Source organism: Macaca mulatta, chromosome 2, assembly GCF_049350105.2.
Source record: "Macaca mulatta isolate MMU2019108-1 chromosome 2, T2T-MMU8v2.0, whole genome shotgun sequence".
Classification (NCBI taxonomy): domain Eukaryota; kingdom Metazoa; phylum Chordata; class Mammalia; order Primates; family Cercopithecidae; genus Macaca; species Macaca mulatta.
Window position 1 is genome coordinate 183,137,445 of NC_133407.1, and position 24,497 is coordinate 183,161,941.

Consider the following 24,497-nt stretch of genomic DNA (forward strand, 5'->3'; position numbering starts at 1 on the left):
GTTTGAGCTTGCTTCCAACAGGGAAGATGAGGTGTTTGCTTTTTTCTTTTCCTGCTTGTTAGGATGGTAGAGAGCAGTCCACAGCCTGAGACCCATCCCTAGGTAAGGAACTGAATTAGCATTTGTCTTGGCTAAAGTTAAGATTGACATCCAGGCCAGGCATAGTGGCTCATGCCTGTAATCCCAGCACTTTGGGAGGCCAAGGCAGAGGGATCATCTGAAGTCAGGGGTTCGAGACCAGCCTGGACAACATGGTGAAACCCTGTCTCTACTAAAAAATAGCAAAAGATTAGCTGGGCGTGGTGGTGTGTGCCTATAGTCCCAGCCGGAAGGCTGAGGCAGGAGAATAGCTTGAACCCGGGAGGCAGAGGTTGCAGTGAGCTGAGATCGCGCTATTGCACTCCAGCCTGGGCAAGAAGTGCGAAACTACGTCTCAAAAAAAAAAAAAAAAAAATTAATACACAGTTCCAGCTGGCATTAATTTATCTTTGTCATTAGAGCACTCAGTGACCATATAAGTTGTGCCATCATTTGTTTTGTTTAACTGTTTTTTTATTGTTGTTTCTGTTTTTGTTATTGTTTCAGTCTTTTTCCCATTGGGTTTGATCAACTCTACCTGACTTGATCAAATCAAAAGGAAATTTCCAAAACTATGGGGAATAAGGCCTCTGAAGTGGCTATGTTCCCACCAAAAAAGTGGTATGGTAGGGGGAGAAAAACAGCCAGCAAAAGGAAAAATTAAAAAAGGAAAGATTTTTTTACTTTGACTACTTAAGAGTCTTTATTTACATAACAAGGCCATCTTTTTGCTATCCAGGCCAAACTGAAAGCAATGGCTGTCACCCCACACTGCAGTTTGATAACTAAGGTCCTGCCTTCTTTTTTCCACCATGACAGCCTGGGTTTTGTTTCTTAAATAAAGCCCTTTCTGGTTTGATACTTGGTACTTCTGAAATAATTGTAATTTGTCCTAGCTAAAATATGGTAATAAGATTTAAAAAGTTTTTTTTTAAAGAGCTCAATGATTAAAGTAAGCTTAATTAAAAGCTAACATTGAAGATGTATGTGTATATGTGTATGTGTGTGTGTTTGTATTTAAAAGGCCTTCATGTTTTTGGTTGTTTTTTTTGTTTTTCTTTTTGTATGTTTGTTTGTTTGTTTTGTCTCCTAGGACCTTGTCCTTTTTTAAGCAGAAGTTTTTTTCTTCACGGTTGACTGAATCCTGTTTTCTTCATTTACTTCTGCTGTCTCTCCTTTCTCTTGCACCCTCTGCTGCATGAAAGACCTAAAACAGTATATAATAGCCCAGGGTTCTTTAACGAAAACAGAGAAGGTGCCAGACTCCCTTTGGGGGAGAAACCTGTTTTTCCTTATGGAACCACAAGAGTGTAAACAGACAAGTTTGTCTCAGCTTTTAAACTGCTTGCTTTTGTATTCTGTCACCTGATTTATTGTCTAAAATAATTACTGCAACAGAGAATGCTCTTGGGTTTGTAGGGAAGAATGTATTTAGACACTTAGAAATGTCTTTATTGAAAAAAAAAAATTAAGTGCACTGTAAAAACATCACATGGGCTAGCCTCAGGATAATTCTCCATTTTTGGAAAGCCAAGATTCAGTGTGGGCTCTGCCCAAAGCTCAGACATCCAGTTGAAAGATAGGTAGTCCCTATGTAAATAAAATTAGTCTCCTTATACAATCCTATAATAGATTTTTATAATTTTATGTTTTATTTGACATCCATTGTTAATCTTCCTCTAGCATACCAGACTTTTATTCTCCATACCTTACAATGTAAGTTTTGCTACTAGATTTTTCACCTGAGTTGCTTCCTTTAATATGTAAACTTAAAGCTATTTAGCTGATAACTGCCTAGGGTTGTGAAACAGGTTATCAAGAATCTGAATGTCTAAGATAGGAAAAAAAAAACAACGGTTTTTATGAATCTATAAGATGTACTTCTTTCAGCATCCCTAATACCTCTATGTATTTATGTGTTGTGGACACAGAGTTTCACTACTGAAAATATATAAAAGAGCTCTAATTAATTGGTTTAAAGAAAAATAAAAGCACTTGAATCAATACTTTATCAGGACAAAAGAAAAGACTAGTCAAATGTGTTTTCAACTTTATGTAACTTAAGTAAAACCTTTAATAAGTAAGCTAACTTTAAAATTATTGGTAAAATAATACTAGAAATGTTTTAAGAATTGCCAGCATACATATTTGTTTGCATTTATTAATCAAGTAATTTTATGCTTATCCCTACCAAATACTATAAGGTGACAAAATTTGACATAGGGGTTACAGAACTATAAACCCAGCCAAAAACAGAATGATCTTTACTTGTGTAATATTTAATAATTTGACAATGATATTGGTTTAATAAAAACAGCTACATTGTGAATTTAGTAAGATTACCATAACTTCTCATCTTGTGACTTTAGGCAGTCTAGTCCACAGGCAGTGAGGTTTGTTTTGGCAAAGGACTGTTATTGTCTTTGTTTCAAAGCTAAATTATAAACTAAGTTCCTCCCAAAGTTAGTTCAGCCTATGCCCAGGAATAAACAAGGACAAACTTAAAAGGAGGTTAAAAGCAAGATGGAGTCAGTGAAGTTCAATCTTTTTCACTGTCTCAGCTATAATCTTACAATGGTGGTTCCATAACTTTAAATGATGATTATTACAGTTTTCATAAATAATCCAGGTAAGCAATTAAAATAAAATGATTAGGTAAATGTAATGGGATAAATACTTGTAGACAAACCTGTCATAATTTAGAATCTAAAGTTAAATTAAACAATAGATATTTCATTATTTGGGTATTTTCCAACAAAAATATATTTGTAGGAAAACGTTCTTTCTTAAAGAAAAGGTGTGTTATTTTAAAAGAGAAGAACAATTTTTGTCTAATTCAAAGCTTATTTAAAGGTCATATATAAAACAAGGTAACAGGAAACAAGAGAGATGTAAAAAAAAAAGTTATAAAAATAAAGAGGGAGTTTCTTTGTAAGAAAGCTTGAAGAGAAATAATTTCATAGGAGAAAGACTCTTGTATGGCAAATTTAGTCCTAGAGTAAAATGACTGATTGTTTAAGAAAGAAGGATGCTCAGATCAAACCAGAAAATCCAAGCATGTCATGAATGGTCTGTGTAAGACATAACAAAAGGATTTTATTTTATTTTAATTATACTTTAAGTTCTAGGGTACATGTGCACAATGTGTAGGTTTGATACATAGGTATACATGTGTCATGTTGGTTTGTTGCACCCATCAACTCATCATTTACATTAGGTATTTCTCCTAATGCTATCCCTCCCCCAGGCCCCCATGCTCCATCAGGCCTCTGTGTGTGATGTTCCCCACCCTCTGTCCAAGTGATCTCATTGTTCAATTCCCACCTATGAGTGAGAGCATGCGGTGTTTGGTTTTCTGTCCTTGTGATAGTTTGCTGAGAATGACGGTTTCCAGCTTCATCTATGTCCCTGCAAAGGACACAAACTCATCCTTTTTTATGGCTGCATAGCATTCCATGGTGTATATGTGTTGCATTTTCTTAATCCAGTCTATCATTGATGGACATTTGAGTTGGTTCCAAGTCTTTGCTATTGTGAATACTGCCACAATAAATGTATGTGTCCATGTGTCTTTATAGTAGCATGATTTATAATCCTTCAGGTATATATACAATAAATATATGTGTGCATGTGTCTTATAGTAGCATGATTTATAATCCTTCGGGTATATGCCCAGTAATGGGATTGCTGGGTCAAATGGTATTTCTAGTTCTAGATCCTTGAGGAATCACCACAGTGTCTTCCACAATGGCTGAACTAATTTACACTCCCACCAACTGTGTAAAAGTGTTCCTATTTCCCCACATCCTCTCCAGCACCTGTTGTTTCCTGACTTTTTAATGATCACCATTCCAACTGACGCAAGATGGTATCTCATTGTGGTTTTGATTTGTATTTCTCTGATGACCAGTGATGATGAGCATTTTTTCATGTGTCTGTTGGCTGCACAGATGTCTTCTTTAGCGAAGTGTCTGTTCATATCCTTTGCCCACTTTTTGATGGGGTTGTTTGTTTTTTGCTTGTAAATTTGTTTGAGTTATTTGTAGATTCTGGGTAATAGCCCTTTGTCAGATGACTAGACTGCAAAAATTTTCTCCCATTCTGTAGGTTGCCTGTTCACTCTGATGGTAGTTTCTTTTGCTGTGCGGAAGCTCTTTAGTTTAATTAGATCCCATTTGTCTACTTTGGCTTTTGTTGCCATTGCTTTTGCTGTTTTAGTCATGAAATCCTTTCCCATTCCTATGTCCTGAATGGTATTGCCTAGGTTTTCTTCTAGAGTTTTTATGGTTTTAGGTCTAACATTTATGTCTTTAATCCATCTTGAATTAATTTTTGTATAAGGTGTAAGGAAGGGATCCAGTTTCAGCTTTCTACATGCAGCTAGCCAGTTTTTCCAGCACCATTTATTAAATAGGGAATCCTTTCCCTGTTGCTTGTTTTTGTCAGGTTTGTCAAAGATCAGATGGTTGCAGATGTGTGGTGTTGTTTCTGAGGCCTCTGTTCTGTTCCATTGGTCTATATATCTGTTTTGGTACCCGTACCATGCTGATTTGGTTACTGTAGCCTTGTAGTATAGTCTGAAGTCAGGTAGCGTGATGCCTCCAGCTTTGTTCTTTTGGTTTTGGATTGTCTTGGCAATGCGGACTCTTTTTTGGTTCCATATGAGCTTTAAAGTAGTTTTTTCCAATTCTGTGAAGAAAGTTATTGGTAACTTGATGGGGATGGCATTGAATCTATAAATCACTTTGAGCAGTATGGCCATTTTCACGATATTGATTCTTCCTAGTCATGAGCATGGAATATTCTTCCATTTGTTTGTGTCCTCTTTTATTTAATTGAGCAGTGGTTTGTAGTTCTCCTTGAAGAGGTCCTTCACATCCCTTGTAAGTTGGATTCCTAGGTATTTTATTCTCTTTGTAGCAATTGTGAATGGGAGTTCACCCATGATTTGGCTCTCTGTCTGTTAATGGCGTATAGCAATGCTTGTGATTTTTGCACACAGATTTTGTATCCTGAGACTTTGCTGAATAGCATACCTAGAAACTTATGCCATAACAGCATACCTAGAAACTTATTCTCAAATAATCAGAAATATGGTTAAAGATGTGTAAAGCTGCTAAGATACCTAAGATAAATCTGTATATATTAGTCCATTTACTAAATAGGTCAGTCATGGTAGTAGGTGCTGTGGATAGGATGGGGAGCAAAACAGTCTCTTAGAGATTGCATCTGCACAGGAGATAGATGTTTAACAAATAGGGCATGTGTCTGTGTCCTTGGATAAATGCTATAAAGGGGAGTTCAAGGTGCAATGAGAAGGTAGAATGGGGTAAACCTATATATATTGGGGTGGGTCTTAGGGGGGTAAGGAAGAAGGATCCAGAGAGAATTCTGTGAATGTGTGACGATTGAACTACAAGCTGAAGGATGAGCAAGGGTTAGAGGACAAGGACTGCTTTCTGCCTGGAGATGAGCACCACATGGGCAGATCCACTGCCATGGAAGAAGCTTGCTGGCATAGTGGTTCTGGGGAGCACAGTGGACCAACAGGAGCCAAGAGAGCTGGAATAAGGAGACATTGAGGGATTTCAAGTAGGGCAATATCCCATGATTGGTAATGTGAAAACATATCAAACTCTTACCAAAGGTTTTCTCTGTGGTGTGCTATTGTTTTCTTCCTTTTCCTTTTTTTTTTTTTTTTTTTTTAAGTATTTTTCACAGTTATATCTGGGTAGCATGTATTATATTGTCAGGAAAAAAAATACATTAAAGTTTTGCAACTGGGAGTGAAATGGAAGTTTGTACAAATGTCTTTTTCCGTTAAGGAGCCTAAAAAGAATGGCAAGAGTTTGATCACAACATAAAGTGTGTACTTAAAACTCCTTACAGCAGATAGGTTTTCCAGTTTGTCTCTTTGCTTTGGCATATGACTTTGTGGAACATGAGCCTAAAAGAGAACTGTAATTAGGACATGGAGAAACTCTTCCTCTTTAAAAATGTTTACTTGCTATGCGAGTTCTATTTTTGGAATTTTATATGACCTCCTAAGGTAATTTAAAATAGCCTCACCTATCTATCCCTTACTTTGTGAATCATGCTGTAGAACCTGGGTTGCTATCTTCTCACACTCTGAGCTCACCCTGGGCTCCTGGGCTACCGCATTGCAGCAGGCACTGACTGAGGGACATGACTGCCCTGTACACCGACTCTCCTAATTAGAGTGCTCCAAACAGCATGACTCTTTCCCCTGTGGTCCCAGAACAACGATCTCCATCAAAGAAAATCCCATGCACTCTCTATCCCCAAGTCATTGGTTCTCATTTAAAAAGAAATTGGTTTTTAGGACAGTGAAACTATTCCGTGTGCCACTATAATGGTAGGTGCGTGCCATGATACATTTGTACAAACCCATAAAATGTACAACAGCAAGAGTGAATCCTAACGTGTAAACTATGGACTCTGGGTGATAATGATGTGTCAGTGTGGGTTCATCAACTGGAACAAATGTACCGCTCTAGTCAGGAAGGTTAATCATGGGAGAGGTATGCATATCTGGGAGTATGACGGCTATGGAAAACTCTGTACCTTCTGCTCAATATTGCTTTGAGCCTAAAACAGATCTAAAAAAAGAAAGTGTGTGTGTGTGTGTGTGTGTGTTTTTAAGTGCCAATAAACCTAAAAGGAAAGGTGGGGAGAGGGAGATTGGTTATGTAATATATTCACCTCAAGAGCTTAACTACTTGATGTTATTTATTTTGGCTTTAATTGCAATCACCCTTCATTTTTATCCCTCCAACCCTGTAGTCAATGGTTAACAGCATAATGAGACATAATGAGAAAGATCCAGGTGCTGGGATAATAAGACCCATACTGAGTCCCAGTGCACAGTATGTGCCTGGCACTCTGGGGCCATGTCCTTGATAGCTAACTTCAGAATAAAGTCTGCAAGGAGTGATTCTTCCCCTTTTACAGATGAGGAAAATGCATCTTAGTGAGGCTAAGTCTTGCCTAAGACTTATGTGACTAGTGACTTTATTAGAGAGATAAAGTGACATGCCTAAGCATGTGACATCTGGTTCCTGGCTTAGCAGTACTAAATCCTTTATCTTTAACAACAACAACAGCTTTATTCTATTTCCATGTGAAACTGCCTGTAAATGTGACTTTTAACCATGTGCCAATTTAAACAGAATTCTATTATAAAGTTAGTAATAATAATCTATAGGTCTTTAGGAATTCATCTAAAAGAATTTTATAGGAGGAGTATTTTATAACGTAGTCTAATGCTATCATCAGAACCAGAGGACTACAAATGAGTAGACTAGCTATACATGGAAACACTATCAGGGAAAACATTCAAATGTTCAACTGGTAAAATGATAGTTCTTTTAGAAATAATAAAGATAAGCTTAGTAGCCATGTACTATACATCCTTCAGGGAAGTCAAACAATGTTTTAAACTAATCAGTAAAATAACTTTGTTTAATTAGGGAAATGAACAGACCCTGCTTGGTCACACTATTACACATTAAATCAATGCAAAACTGTCATCAACACCCTATCACAAGTTATACAGTGGCTAGAGGAGAGCTATAAGAAGAAACTCCTGTGAGCTTATAACACTTCACACCTCAGGCACTTGAAATCTTTTCCTAAAGCAAAATTCAAGGACTTGTCTTACTCATCCCAAAGCTGCAGTAGCCAAACTAAGCCCATCTAAACCATATGCCTCTGAGATCATAACCCCAAATGACATTAAATTAGGTCATGTATAATAATGTTTTCCCTACTAGCTCTCCACTCTCTAGTGATGATGCTTGTTATGAAAATGTATTAGTCACCTTGGGCTGCCATTAACAAAATACCATAACCTGAGTAGCTTATGCAACAGAAATTTGTTTCTCACAGTTCTGGAGGGTAGGAAGTCCCAGATCTAGGCTCTGGCTAATTCAGTTCCTGGTGAGGGCTCTCTTCCTGGCTTGCAGATGTCTGCCTTCTCACTGCACCCTCACATGTCTGCTTTTTTTTTTATGCACACATTGGGAGACAGAGAGGAAGAATAAGCTCTCTGATGTCTCTTCTTATAAGGGTATAATCCCATTAGGCCAGGACCCCACCCTCATGAACTCATCTAACCCTAATTATCTCTCAAAGGATCCATTTCCAAATACCATCACATTGGAGATTAGGGCTTCAACATATGAATGGGCAAGGGGAAGCACAAACATTCAGTCCATAACAGAACATATGCTACCTGCCAGTGTTCAATATAAAATTACCAATGATCTTCCCATTGTAATATAAAAGAGAAACATGAAAGACAATGAAGTAAACGGAAAATGAAAAACTCTAGAATTTTGTGCAGTAATTAACTGAAGGCATCTGGAAAAAAATTTCCAAGTGTCAACACCTCTGACAGAGGAGGAGGAGGAGGTGCAGAGGGAGGAGATGGAAAGAGAGAAAGCATCTTATTAGGTATGTAAACTAAAAATAAAATCCTAAGCCCCCCATCAACTGAACAGACCCCCTCTTGGCCAAGGGGATTCCATAAAAACCTTAAAAACTTAGTTCCGAGCCATGACAGGACAGGAGCTCAGATGCGCCTCGTTGTACCCCGTCATGTATGGTTTAGACACAACAATTGACCAGCATTAATGTTAAAATAGAGATCACAACACTGACAGAACAAAGTCTTTGTGGCAATAAGATACCTAATTATAAACAGAACCTAAGGCCATGCTAGGCAAGGGTTAAGTCGTGCACCCCTACACTTAAAGAATAAACCATGTTCTGACTGCCACAAGGTTTTTACTTTCCTCTAGCAGCTAAACAAGCACCAGCTCTGACACATGCAGCATTAAAACAATTTGTAGCTCCATCACATGCTGACTAGCTGATTCTCTTGTTCCACCAGCCATTACTACAGTTTTGATTGGACAAGAGACTGATTTCAATAACTTTCTCCTGACAAGACTACCAACCATGGACTGGTCCTAGCCGGTTTATGGGGGCTGCACACTCACTCACCTTCCTGCCCTGAGAAGATCTTTTCAGGAATAGGGCCTAATTGTAATATATTTAAATGTTAAGTCTCCATCCCAAAGTGAGCATGGGTCATACATGCTACATGCATGTTTGTTCAAAATTCCTGTGTCCACAGAACTGTGTCAGGATCACCTTCAAGAATATTCATAGCTCCTCCTATCAGCTGTTGCATATGGATGTTTAGCCAACCTGTTCAGCATAAAGCTCCTACCCCTTACCCCTCCTCCTCTGAAGTGTCTGTCTCCAGTCTTTCTGGAGGCTATGCTTCCCAGGCTGTGGGATGGCCACCTTGCAGGCTATAAGCTTTACAGGAAATAAAGTCCCCTCTCCTTTTCTAAATGTATACACTGTATACATTTAGCATTAAAAAAAAACTGACTATTTTAATAAATAAGTTAATAGGTACTAGGCACTGTCCAAAGCACTATATATATACATTACTTATTGAATATTCATAGCACCTTTATGAGATCTGTACTATGATCACCAATCCCATTTACATGTAGGGAACTGGAGGCAAAGAGAGTTCAAGCAGCTTGCTCAGAGTTATGCTGCTAGTAAATGAAGGACACAGGAGGCCAGCTCCAGAGCACTTGCTCCTGACCACTCCTCTCCGCTGCCTTTCTACAACTCCTCCACCTTAGCACCTAGAAGAAGACAGAAAAGTCCACGGAACATTATGCTAAAAGCTCCCTATACAGTTGTCACTGGTACCTGAAATTCTATCATTAGTTTCATTTCCTTGGATTAAGGAATTGCCTCCTATGAAAATTAAATTCAAATATAAGCTGAAATACAAGAAGCCACTGCCAATCATGACACTTGATAGTATGTGTCCAGGTTTGTGAGAACTCCCCTAAGAGGGCCATGCCCCACCTGCCCTGTAGAGAGATACTATAAGAATGAGAGTGTAGCCAACTGAAAGTAGATCAACGATAAAAACTAAAATTACAAATACCTTTCATCATTTTAAAGTGAGAGCATGGAGAGAGAATATACAATGGAGAAAGGTAATTTTATTTAAAAAAAAAAAAAAAAAGCCGAGTGCAGTGGCTCACACCTGTAATCTCAGCACTTTGGGAGGCCAAGGCGGGCAGATCACCTGAGGTCAGGGGTTCAAGACCAGCCAGGCTAACATGGTGAAATTTCATCTCTACTAAAAATGCAAAAATTAGCCAGGTGTGGTGGTACATGCCTGTAGTCTTGGCTACTCAGGAGGCTGAGGCGGGACAATTGCTTGAACCCCAGAGGCAGAGGTTGTAGTGAGCCGAGATCTCACCACTGCACTCCAGCCTGGGCAATAGAATGAGACTTCATTTCAAAAAAAAAAGAAGAAAGAAAGAAAAAGCCGGGCGCGGTGGCTCACGCCTGTAATCCCAGCACTTTGGGAGGCCGAGGCGGGCGGATCACAAGGTCAGGAGATCGAGACCACGGTGAAACCCCGTCTCTACTAAAAATACAAAAAATTAGCCGGGCGCGGTTGTGGGCGCCTGTAGTCCCAGCTACTCGGGAGGCTGAGGCAGGAGAATGGCGTGAACCCGGGAGGCGGAGCTTGCAGTGAGCCGAGATCGCGCCACTGCACTCCAGCCTGGGCGACAGAGCGAGACTCCGTCTCAAAAAAAAAAAAAAAAAAAGAAAGAAAGAAAAAATAAAAAGAAAAAAGAAGAAAAAAAAGGAGGCATCATGCTACCTGACTTCGAACTATACTATAAGGCTGCAGTAACCAAAATAGCATGGTAACAGGTAACAGGTACCAAAACAGACACATAGAGCAGTGGAACAGAATAAAGAAGTCAGAAATAAGACCACAGTTATATAACCATCTGATCTTTGGCAAATCTGACAGAAACAAGCAATGGGGAAAGGATTCCCTATTTAATAAATGGTGCTGGGAAAATTGGCCAGCCATATGCAGAAAACTGAAACTGGATCCCTTCCTTATACCTTTTACAAAAATTAACTCAAGATGGATTAAAGACTTAAATGTAAATCCCAAAACCATAACAACCCTAGAAGAAAACCTAGGCAGTACCATTCAGGACATAGGCGTGGGCAAATACTTCATGATGAAAACACCAACAGCAATTGCAATAAAAGCCAAAATTGACAAATGGAATCTAATTAAACTAAAGAGCTTCTGCACAGCAAAAGAAACTATCATCAGAGTGAACAGACAACCTACAGAATGGGGGAAAATGTTTGCAATCTACTCATCTAACAAAAGTCTAATATCCAGAATCTACAATGAACTTAAACAAATTTACAAGAAACAAACAAACAAACCCATCGAAAAGTGGGCAAAGGATATGAACAGACACTTCTCAAAAGAAGACACTAATGCGGCCAAACAAACATATGAAAAAAGCTCAACATCACTGATCATTAGAGAAATGCAAAATCAAAACCACAATGAGACACCATCTCACACCAGTCAGAATAGCGATTATTAAAAAGTCAAGAAACAATAGATGCTGGCAAGGCTGTGGAGAAATAGGAATGCTTTTACACTGTTGGGGGGAATGTAAATTAGTTCAATCATTGTGGAAGACAGTGTGGTGATTCCTCAAGGATCTAGAACAAGAAATACCATTTGATCCAGCAATCCCATTACTGGGCATATACCCAAAGGAATATAAATCATTCTACTATAAAGACACATGCACACGTATGTTTGCTGCAGCACTATTTACAATAGCAAAGACATGGGACCAACACAAATGCCCATCACTGATAGAGTGGATAAAGAAAATGTGGTGCATATATACCATGAAATACTATGCAACCATAAAAAGAATAAGATCATGTCCTTCGCAGGGACATAGATGAAGCTGGAAGCCATCATTCTCAGCAAACTAACACAGGAACAGAAAACCAAATACCACATGTTCTCACTCACAAGTGGGAGTCGAACAATGAGAACACATGGATCCAGGGAGGAGAACAACTCACACACTGGGGCCTATCAGAGGGTTGAGGGCCAGGGGAGGGAGAGCATTAGGATAAATACCTAATGCATGCAGGGCTTAAAACCTAGATGACAGGTTGATAGGTGCAGCAAACCACCATGGCACATGTATACCTACGTGACAAACCTGCACGTTCTGCATATGTATTCCAGAACTTTAAAGAAAAAAGAAAAAGTCTTGGGTGTACATCGGTAGAGACTTATTCTATATCCTTCAAACTATATCATGTGGGCAAGTACATATGGTGCCTTCCCTGGAGCACAGAAGCAGCACTGTGAAGGCCCATCTGGAGTTACAAAAGCCCTGGGCCAATAAACGCAGTTTCTTCTCCCAAAGATCTTTCATTTAGCACAATCTTCCCTTCCACGAGGCCCAGACTACATAGAACAATGTTAAGAGAACCATGTTAAGCTGAAGGAGATGATGACTAGAAAGCTAAACAGACTAAACATATTAAAAATGCACTTCCACAGAATAAATACATGACAGGGAAACTGTTTTACTTCAGTTTTGTATTCATGTGATGTTGGAGAGTCAGTTTAATAACAAGAGAAACTTCATATTACGTTCCTTTCACTAAGGACAACAGAACAATAACGTTGGATTTCTTTATTCACTTTAATTCAGCAAACACAGGTTCTAATGAGTCTGGAGAAAAAGTAGCATTCTATAAAAAGGCCTAAGCCTTACCCTTTGTTGTACCTCATTCTTTCTGCCAAATTTGTATTTTCTACTAGACTGACAGTTCCACAAGTGTGGGGTCTGGACATGTCTTGTTTCACCCTGTGATACTCGGACAATGTTTGGCTCACAGTAGGTGTTCAATAAATATGTGAAATAAATTAACGTTGATCATTGTGGTTTTGTGTGAATCATGAGACTGATGAAGATGTATTAGAAACTACATTCAAGGAGAAGTGGGGAAAAAAAGAAACCACATTCCAAGTAGGCAAGGGCGAAAGTTCTTCTCCTCCTATGCATATAATACTGAATGTAATATTGATGGTTATAGAGTATTAAAAGGTTGAGAGAGGGAAGGGCCTTAGAGCAGTCGGGAGAGAAGAAAAAAAGTAAGGATAAGAGTAAGCTTTTCTCTTTAAGGTATTTTCATTAGCTCAAAGCAGACGAAAAATTGAAAACCAAACTGTTCCTTAAAATAAGAATATATATATATATATATATATATATATATATATATATATATATATTTTTTTTTTTTTTAGACAAGGTCTCATTCTGTTACCCATGTTGGAAAGCAGTGGCATGACCACCATTCACTGCAGCCTCGACCTTTGGGCTCAAGTGATCTTCCCACCTCAGCCTTCCAAGTAGCTGGGACTATGGGAGCACCACCACACCCTGCTATTTTTTTTTTGGAGAGACGGAGTCTCACTATGTTGCCCAGGCTGGTCTCAAACTCCTTAGTTCAAGTGATCCTCCCACCTTGGCACCCCAGAGTGCTGGGATTCTAGGTGTGAACCACGGCACCGCACCAAAAGTAAGAATATTTGATTACATTTTAGAGATAGAAAGAGTTAAGTATTCAAGTATAGATTCACTTATACACATACAGCATTACGTACATAAAGAATGAACTATTAGACTCCCCAACTACTTTCCAGGACTCTGCCCACTGACCTCTGGTTCCTCTGATTTGTGCTCTGTGCTTACTGTTTCTCCATTCTATTCAGTCATATTTTTAACTTTTTTAATCCAGCAATTTTTATTCTGCATGTTAGTCTAATAATTATGGAATTCATTGCTGACTCAGAGAATCTAAACAGATTAATTCAGGCAAATGCCTGAAGCAGGGATGAGCAGATAAAGATGTCATAAGGACACAGTTTACAAATGTTATACATAATAGATGCTGTGATTCCATAGACTAAGGCAAACAACATTGCAACCTAAAAGTGAATTATATAAATAGGGTAACCATCTCCGTTTTAAAAGCCCTATAGACGCTAAAGTTTATTCAAGGAACTAGTAAATCATATTTCTTTCTTTGTTTTCATATTTCCTGTGGCTCCAAGGGGCCATTGTAATAAATAGTAAATTATGGTTTTTGTTTTTGTTTATCCCTGTTCTCACATCTGGAAACTGGAAAGTAATCATACTCCTGGTTCACACAGCCTGGATACTTCACTTATTGTGGAACATAGATTAAAATGAGAGGCAATAAGTAGGTGTTTATTTTATAACAGAACATGGAAGGTCAGAGGTAGAAGGGTTCTTAGCGATCACTCAGTCCAACACCCCCATCTTTTTCACTTTAGCAACCTGAAGCTGAAAGAAGGGTTGAAGATTGCCCTTTGTCCCTGAGTATGCATTTGGCAAGGGATCTATTTTGAAATATTTGTGTCTCAAAGAATTCTCATTCCTCAAACTTGCTGATCACCAGGAGTAACAGAGGTTGCCTTATACACTTTCATATGTCTTATAGACATTATGTGTCTGGGAAGCCTGAAGTTAAAAATAAAATAATATTACCCCAAACAAAACTTACTTGGTTCTGGGGTTGGCAACAGCAGGGGATTGGGAAACTATCCTCTGGTAGCTGACATTTCATGTGACTTACATAAAAGAAAAGCTGTATTATTGCTGTGTAACTGTGAAGCGGAGGACACACATGTCTACTGTGGAGCCTTCTAGCATCACAGGAGAGCAGAGAGAATAGCCACCCATACCTGCCACTGAGTCCACAGCTGACCAAGCCCAGCTATTCCCCTCTTGGGAGCTTTTCTGCATCTTGTTCCCCAGATACCAGGTGCTCTGCCTAGCCATAACAAAACAGTGCCGAGGGCAGGAGAATTTTAGCTCCCTCTCCCATCTAGAGACCAAATGGCCTCCCAGAAAGAAAAACAAGTATGTCAAATGTCTCAAAGGTAGTGACTTGTTATGTGGGATCCCCAGTTCCTTAGAAGGTCTACCAAAGAGTGGAACAATTTTCAGTATTTCAGATGGAAATCACACATTGAGCCACAAAGCTACACAGACTAAGTAGAGCATCAAGTTTCTTTCCTTTGGCTTAAGTTCTGTCACTCGGTGGGATTATCTCAGGCTTATCAGGAGCTCTGGAGAGTGGTTAAAGATCTCTCAGAAAACTGAAAATGAAGAAATCATTACCCATTAGATGAAAATCAGGTCCCTTGAAAGACAAGATGGAATAATGAGAGAGATTTCTGTGGGTATGAGAAAGACTCGGAAGTACTGGTTTTAAACCAAAGAAAACTTTAAATCCAAAGACTCCTCAAAAAATTATTTAAGAGAAACCCCCTCCCCTATTCCAGCTCTCCCCTCCGGTTCCATGACAATCACTCACTGGGCAGGGCAGGGAGGTCTTCCTGTGACTGGTGGCTTGTGGTCGGTGGCGTTCCCGGAGTCCTCTCTGATCCTCCTCTCTCCAGCTGTGGCCCCAGAAGCTGCTCATCCATTTGGCAAAAGACACATCATCATCATCATCATCTTTGTGCTCCATGTAAAGGTGATGCCAAATATTGAAGGCCTGCCCCTAAATCCGACAGAGGGAAATATCACCCAACAGGGCTGACAATGAAACCCAGATCTCCCCCAAAAGACAAAATGAAACTGGTCTTTTTAAAATGGTCTCCGATACTGGCATCCTTAAAGGAGAAAGATTTACTAAACAACCACTTCATCATCAGGCAGCCTTGGGCAATGTCTATTTATAAATTGTGCAGCCCACATTCCCCTCCCCTTGTCTTTTTAAATTGAGAGGCTTTCTAATCCTTCCATTGCTGGGGCTTGTGCCTCACAGCCTAAGGGTGGGAAGCAGAGTCCACTGCCTGGTTTTCCCTGTGCTTTGCTGCCAATGACATGTGATGGCATCTCCAGCTGTCAATGATGATGGAGCATGACCCTCACAATATGCCCGTCAGCTCCAGGCAAGCTCTGAAATGGGGCCACATACAAGGAACACACTGACCACAGCTTGCCAGGTAGCCAGCTGTTGCCATGTCATATCTAGAGCTAGATACTCTCCTAATAAAATGATATTGATATAAAATCCAGCTCCTGGATCAAAACGAGTAGCTTTTAAAATTGATGTACATGCCGGGCGCAGTGGCTCAAGCCTGTAATCCCAGCACTTTGGGAGGCTGAGACGGGTGGATCAGGAGGTCAGGAGATCGAGACCATCCTGGCTAAAACGGTGAAACCCTGTCTCTACTAAAAAATACAAAAAACTAGCCGGGCGTGGTGGCGGGCGCCTGTAGTCCCAGCTACTCGGGAGGCTGAGGCAGGAGAATGGCGTAAACCCGGGAGGCGGAGCTTGCAGTGAGCTGAGATCCGGCCACTGCACTCCAGCCTGGGCGACTGAGCAAGACTCTGTCTCAAAAAAAAAAAAAAAAAAAAAATTGATGTACAAATGTAAATAATATACAAGTACATGTAAAATGTACAAATCATAAGTGCACAGCTTGATGGATTTTTATATACGTATACCCCTGTGTTACCACCACCATGCAGGTAAAGACATAGAACACTGCCAGCACCCCAACTGGCTCCATGTATCCCCCTTCCAATCCATACTCCCTTCAAAAGTTTACCATTAATGATCTGTGTCACCATAGATTAATTTGCTTGTTTTTGAACTTACTTTCAATGCATTATACAGTATGCATTATCCTATGTTATTCAACATTATGTCAGTGAGATATATCCATGTTTTTGCAGTAATAGTAGTTGATGCTGTGTGTAGTATTGCATTGCATCAACATGCCACAATTTTTAAAAATTCAGTCTACCAGTGATGGTCATTTTAGGCTGTCATTTAGATTTTTTCTAGTTGGGGCTTTTGTAAATAAAGTTTATATAAATTTTACAGTCCCTGTCTTTTAGTGGGCATTTTTTTCAAGGTAAAGAGAATATTACGTTTATGGAACTCCTACTTTGCATCAAGTATGGAGCCACCAAGTACTCCATATTGCTCATTTTCTTTTTTCTTTTTTCTTTTTTTTTGAGATGCAGTCTGGTCCTGTGGCCCAGGCTAGAGGGCAATGGCACGATATCGGCTCACTGCAACCCCCGCCTCCCGGGCTCAAACGATTCTCCTGCCTCAGCCTCCCGAGTAGCTGGGATTATGGGTGCCCACCACTACGTCCAGCTAATTTTTGTATTATTAAAAAACCCCATAAAGACGGGGTTTCACCACGTTGGCCAGGCTTGTCTCAAACTCCCGACGTCATGATCCGCCTGTCTCGGCCTCCCAATGTGCTGGGACTACATGCATGAGCCACCACGCTGGACCCCATATATGCTAATTTTCTTATAACAACCCTGTGACTGGGAGATTTGTATGACATTTTATTGATAAGGAAGTTGAGATGCAAATAGATCACCCCTTGCCAAAGTGAACTTAATACTAAGTGGCAAAACCAAGTTTGAAGTGGGGAATAGAAAAACAAAGTCCAGGCTCTTTCCACCATCCTGTCAGTATTTCAAGAGAACTTGGAGAAGTCTTGCATTTTCAATCAGGAATTCTTGGCCATTTGCCATACGAAAATCCTTCCTTGAGCTGCAAAAAGATAAGCTTGGTAACTATGACCAATGTTTGTAGAGCATGGTATCACAACTTTTATGTTACTAAGGAAAAGTAGCCAAAGCTTAACATATCTTGTAACATTTTTATTTTTTGCAAATGGCCAAGACTTCCTGTGTTATCACAACTCATTGCTGGAGGAATTAAGCACATCCTGTGGGACTGCACTGGAACAGGACTTTTGGAAGAGTGTGCCTAATTTCCTCCAGACTGCACCCCATATGCCTTTTCTATTTTCTTTCTCAGTTTTACTTTGTATCCTTTCAACATAATAAATCGTATCCATGAGTACGACTATATATGCTGAGTTCTAGCAAATCCCCAAACTGGGGATGACAGCTACTATCACAAGTGGGATTTGCTAAAAAAAAAAAAAAACAACCCAAATCACTGAAATATGGCTAAAGCAGGGTTTGGGGAAAGGGAGGATGAAGAGGACACGATGGTGAACCTTCAATGCCCAGTGGCTACCTAGCCATCTGTAGAATGAATCAGCTGTTGAGATGATGTCTGTTGTGAGAGGTAAAAGTTACCTACAGAATTCAAAATAACGGACTCAACCCCAGGACAATTGGTTCATTAGATTCCCTGGATACTTTTGGCCATGGGTAGCTAAAATGAAGGGATTAAAAAGTGCAGCCTGGCTGATGCCTTTGGGTTTTGTTCTCTCCTCTAGACGAGAAGAGAAAGGGTCCAAACATTCCCAAAACACATTTTGCATGGGCCACAAATGTTAAAAGTTTGCATTGCTTTCTCTTTCAAGTGGGAAGGAAGAGAAAGCAATGCAAACTTCTACCATTTTTGTTAAGTCAGTTCCAAGAGCTAGAACAAGGCTTTAGATAAACCAACAAGAAAGGGGAGTGGGGGAAATAATACCCCATCGCCTGGTACAGCAGCCCTTTACATTCCAACTAGAAATCTCTCAGCAGGTATAATGTAAGTCATATATGCTGAATTTACCACTTTACTACTAGGAGTTTGAGAAAACCTGCAATGAAAAAAAAAAGAGATTTTTAAAAAATGGCTTCTATTCTGTGGCTATTGTACCTGAATGAATATGACAAAAACTGATGTAAAATATTATATGCTTATAATTTTGTAAATGCTTGAGGGATTGCCCTAGTTAGGGAAAGTGACTCTGTAAGAAATATTAGGAGTGCCGGGCGCGGTGGCTCACGCCTGTAATCCCAGCACTTTGGGAGGCCGAGGCGGGCGGATCACAAGGTCAGGAGATCGAGACCACGGTGAAACCCCGTCTCTACTAAAAATACAAAAAATTAGCCGGGCGCGGTTGTGGGCGCCTGTAGTCCCAGCTACTCGGGAGGCTGAGGCAGGAGAATGGCGTGAACCCGGGAGGCGGAGCTTGCAGTGAGCCGAGATCGCGCCACTGCACTCCAGCCTGGGCGACAGAGCGAGACTCCGTCTCAAAAAAAAAAAAAAAAAAAAAAAAAAGAAATATTAGGAGAATATGCACCTCTTGATTTTTGTTGCTAGTAGACACATTACAATGTAAACTCTGAGTATTTAAATACTGAAATCTCCATAACTGATTATTTTGCTATAATTTTTGCCTGTTGGAGCCTATGGGAAAAGGTAGACAACAGAAGGATAGCTCATCTCCACTGGAAAAAACACCTTTTGAGTTTTAAAAAGCGGTTTTTAGTTTGCTAATAAGTTCTTATAAAATCGGGTGTCTGTCTGACCCTCAGAGGCTAATGATTTTCCAGCCTAATGTGCTTATTTTGGAGTGGGTCGATTGGACTCTAAACCTGACAATATAAAAAAGGCTTAGAAAACATTTCTTGTCAATTGCACTTGGAACACAGTTGTTTGGCCCTGTATCTTCTTGGCTTTGCTGCTGCTAAAGAAGAAAAGTTGCTAGCTAGTTTGGAATCCTGAATTCACAGATCCTAACTGCCTGGAGCTTATGCTAAGCTGAAACTTGATACTGTCTGTGAGGGACGGTTCCAATCTCTGAAGACAGGCATAGGCTCAAGGAACAGAACTCAGTCTCTGGAACTATTGCAGGTTTGTTTACAACACTCCTCTGTGGGGCCATAAACTATGCTATCACATGGCTCACTTGCAGATGCCTGCGGGAAAGCGCTTGTTCTTTGATAGGACCATTTGAAACCGAACTAGTTGCACCAGAAATGATTGATCCCAAGAACCCTGTCAAAAGCTGCAAGCTTGGGGAGAGCACATCGCAGAGAGTGGGACCCCTCCATCCATTCCTGACAGATAGGGCTCTTGACCCCTTCTGGGGATAGCTTACTGCTATTAATTTGTGTTCAGCTTGCCAGAGTATTTTGAAATTTGCAATGATGGATTGATAGTCTGACTCTTCTTTGCTCGCCTCTCTTCTTAGGTAAGCAGTTTGATTGCTAAATGCAGCTGCTCCTAGACAGAAATTGATATTTTCTAGGCTGCTTCCTGAATAAATAATCAGGACAAAAGGGATAAGTAATGTAAACACAGTCTGAAAATTTTTGAAAATTCAGGATTTTGTCCTAGCCCATTCTGAAACATGATGTTGTTTTTCTGGTTGTTACATGAAACAGTGATTTTCTATGTAAATCATTTTGTCCCTCTAACACCCAACCCTTCCTACCCTTCCTCATAAAAGGTCTAGATAAGAATGAACAATGGCTGGGGAAGTTATGATTTCTGAATGAATCACACTGTTGTGTAATAGCAAAGAAGGAAAAAACCCGGCACCTGGAGCAGGAGAAAGAGGGCATTAACGATTTGTTTTTTGGAACTGCTCCTGAACACCAGTGCTGCCTTTGCAGGATGCTGTGAGGGCTTGAATTCAAACTGACTGCTGAGCCTATGATCACACCCAACAGTACTGACTATGAGAGAGCAGCAACTGGCCCCAGCTCCTCTAGCTTCCAAGAACACCTCCAGATACTGTCCACACTTATGAGCAAAACTGACAGAAACAAACTGCCTTCAGGCAGTCCTTCTAAAACAAAGAACTTAGCTGAATTATTTAGACTGGACAGGGAAACTGTGGGCCGAAGTCCCCACAGTGGGAAGCCATACTGGGGGCTCTGCTAACCTGACTAACGCATGTTTTCACTGGGGTAATTGAACTTGAATTCTTTGTTTCTAAGAATGCTCCCTGGGATTGTACTTCCTGTGTAAATATCTTGACTATCATGGCCTGCCTCAGCCCAAGAAGGCAAGCAGGTCAGTTTCAATTTACTACCCAGAGATGTGCTGTGCTTGAATTGATGCCTCGGGCTAGGTTAAAAAAGGTTAATACAAAAACTTAAGGAGAAAGCCACTGGCTTCCTAAGATTAACCTTTATAGCTAATGGGATTTGTTTTAATTGGCTAAATCCAAGACCTCCGGATTTTAAGTAAAGTCAATATTCAGGTTAGTTTCATACTGTGTCGTGGGACACTACTGATAATAATTTTGCTATAAAATGCCTTGACCAAGGAGATCAGCTACACAGAAAATGGTTAACATAGCAGGCCTGAAACTGCTGATCCTTAGAAGGACCGGCTTGCAAGATTAGCCCTTAGCTGGCTTCTGGGAACTTGGCTGGTAAACAGTTCTTGCAGTAACATAACATTTTCCTTAAATTATAAGAGTGGTCTAAACTGTTTGCCCGACCAATGTGGTTTATGCTGAACAACTGACTTTCTTCTGCAAATCTGGAGTTTGTGTATGTGGTAGGCAGTGTGCCTACCTGACCAACACCCAGGAAATATCTGGGGTACCGAGTCTCTATTGAGCCTCCCTAGTAAACACTTGCCTTGCACATGTGCCACAACTCGTTGCTGGAGGAATTAGGTGTGCACTTTGTAACTCCACTGGGAGAGGACTCTTGGAAGCTTCAGCCAGATTTCCTCCAGACTTTCCCTATGCAACTTTTCTCTTTACTTGTTTCGCTTTGTATCCTTGCACTATAATAAATCTTAGCCATAAGTACAACTATATGCTGAGCCTTGTCAGTCGTTTTCAGCAAGTCAAGAACCTAAGAGTGGTCCTGGGGAACCTCCTAATACTGGAATGAAAGGGAACTCTTCAAATCTTTTACCAAAAATTATCCCAAAACAACAAGATGTAAATATACCCCAGAAAGAAAAAAAGATTTGAACTACATTATAGAAAACGAGACTTCCAACTCCATTATTTTCCCTAGTTAAGCCTATTTCTTCTTTAAAAATATGAGGAAAAGAGGCCGGGCGCGGTGGCTCAAGCCTGTAATCCCAGCACTTTGGGAGGCCGAGACGGGTGGATCACGAGGTCAGGAGATCGATACCATCCTGGCTAACGCGGTGAAACCCCGTCTCTACTAAGAAATACAAAAAACTAGCCGGGCGAGGTGGCGGGCGCCTGTAGTCCCAGCTACTCGGGAGGCTGAGGCCGGAGAATGGCGTGAACCCGGGAGGTGGAGCTTGCAGTGAGCTGAGATCCGGCCACTGCACTCCAGCCTGGGCTACAGAGCGAGACTCCGTCTCAAAAAAAAAAAAAAAAAAAAAAAATATGAGGAAAAGATAGCTCCCTACTCTGCCTATGCTAAGGTTCTTAAAAACAAACATGGGGCAGCAAAAAAGCAACAGCAGAAAGTGTCAAGTCTTTCAGCACTGGGAGAGATGCTCTTCTGGGCTTTCTTGGGAGCCCTGGCCTGAGGGGAGGCTCCAGCCCACCCTTGAAGCCCAGACACCTGCTTCCCTAGCAAGGGCCCTGGGCACCTGCCTTGAGGAGATGCTGCTGGGGACACATACCAAAGGGAGCTGCCCTTTTGACCCTGCACCTTTTTGAGCCTGCAGGATGTATGCAAAAGCTGCCGACAGTTGCAGCTTCTGAGCTGAGAGTTTGAGTAGGCATTTTCTTATCATGCTGAATGTGAAAAAAATACCTTCTCTTAGAGAATAGGAAGTTTGTGGTGTGTGTATTCTCATAAAGTGACCAGACATCGTGGGTGCCCAGGTAATCAGTGAAAATGATCCTTGGGCTGTCAAGTGGCTTCTCAGTGCCCTCTCTCTTAGGAGACTATACAATGATGAGAAAACAATTTTCCCTTTATTTATTTTATTTATTTATTTATTTATTTTTATAGAGATGAGGTTTCACTATGTTGCCCAGGCTGGTCTCGAACTCCTGGGCTCAAGCAATCCTCCAACCTCAGCCTCCCAAAGTGTTGAGATTATAGGAGTGAACCACCACGCCCACCCGATTTTCCTTTTATTTATTTCATTTTCCCAGTGCCATGCCTCTGTGGCAGCAGTAACTTATTTTTTTTATTTCATTTTTTTTTTTTCCTTAACAGTTAAGGGAAAGCATCATTGTTCATACTGATTTCAAGCTTGACTGAACTGGTCTCATTCTAGAAAGGAAATGCTATGTCCAGAAGAGCTAAACTGCTACATCTTCTTTTTTTTATTTTTAATGGTCAAAATACATCAATGGTTTTGAGTCAGTTTTTACTTCCCAGAAAGCAGTGCTTAAATACTTGAAACTGTGTGCTATGTTCTATTCAATGACCCGATTGCCAGAATCTTGTTTAGTGGCAATGTGTCATAGTATAATCATCCATTTCCATGTATGTTATCAAGTTACACTGTGAAGTTTGCCACTCTTTTGAGGTGGTCATCAGAGACACACCTTTTTTAACCAAGTGTCCTGAAGCATGTCTCTAAGGGTATATCACCATTATTTTTTACTCTAAAAAGCCATGAAGCACGTATTATAAGAACTGTTTTTAGACTATACCACTAGTGGTGTAAAAAAAAAAAAAAAAAAAAAGGAGAAAAAGAAAAGTATGTTTTCAGAGATTTGCCTACAAAATATTGGTTATATAAATATCCAGTTACCTTGGCATTAAGCATCATTAAATTCTTCAGGATTTTGGTTAATGGTGGGCTTCATAATAGTTGTTAGACATTGGAAGAGGTTTTGAAGAGCCAATAAATCATCTCTTCCACAAGAAACCTTCAAACACCGCCCTTATTCTCATCTGCCAAAGATGAAATCTGTGCAGCTTTGCCTCCAGAAATGTTATTAGTTGGTTGACCTCTCAAGGTCTCTTCAATCCCTAGGCACCAATTATCCTAAAACAGATGAGCTACTACTGTTAAAATTTACTACTATGTAAAAAACTTTTTGGGAGGCCAAGGCAGGCAGATCATGAGGTCTGGAGATCGAGACCATCCTGGCTAACATGGTGAAACCCCGTCTCTACTAAAAATACAAAAAAATTAGCCGGGCGTGGTGGCGGGCACCTGTAGTCCCAGCTACCTGGGAGGCTGAGGCAGGAGAATGGCATGAACCCGGGAGGCAGAGCTTGCAGTGAGCCGAGATCGCGTCACCGCACTCCAGCCTGGATGACAGAGCAAGACTCTGTCTCAAAAGAAAAAAACCACTTTATCAATCCAGTTCATCAGTGTGCTATACTTCAGAAAAGGCTTCCTTTCAGTTATTAACTGCAATGTCACAGAATCTAAAGGTAATATCTCAGCACTTCTGTTGAGTCTACAAGCCTCTCCATAAGAAGTGATCCAAACAAGAACTGGGGGAATTCAGAGTCCTGGGTACCTCATATTTGAGAGGGACAAAATGTTGCAATTTAGAATAAAGAAGAGGATCATCATACACATAAAGAAAACTGACAGAAGACAACATTTAGGAAAATAAATTGCAAAAACTAAAGTTTGAGTCAAAAAATAATGTGAAGTTTTCAGACTATTAAAACAAAAAAAATGAAGCTCCATAACAATCTTTTCTGAGGATGAAATGTCATATGTTGTTAGTAGGAATAAGGTCTTTATGGAAAGGTATATGGCAACATGCATTTAAAAGCTTTAAAAAAAATTTGCATCCTTTGACC

At 40.2% G+C, this 24,497-nt stretch overlaps 1 protein-coding gene across 1 annotated transcript in view; it reads right to left on the bottom strand.

Annotated features, from left to right (window-relative positions):
- LNP1 (leukemia NUP98 fusion partner 1) overlaps window positions 1-24,497 on the bottom strand; it is a 46,081-nt gene that overhangs the window by 5,568 nt on the left and 16,016 nt on the right. The window contains exon 2 of the mRNA XM_001093026.5: window positions 15,412-15,600. Within this exon, the coding sequence (XP_001093026.1) occupies window positions 15,412-15,567 (156 nt within the window). The 5' untranslated portion in view covers window positions 15,568-15,600. The remainder of the gene's footprint in view (window positions 1-15,411; window positions 15,601-24,497) is intronic.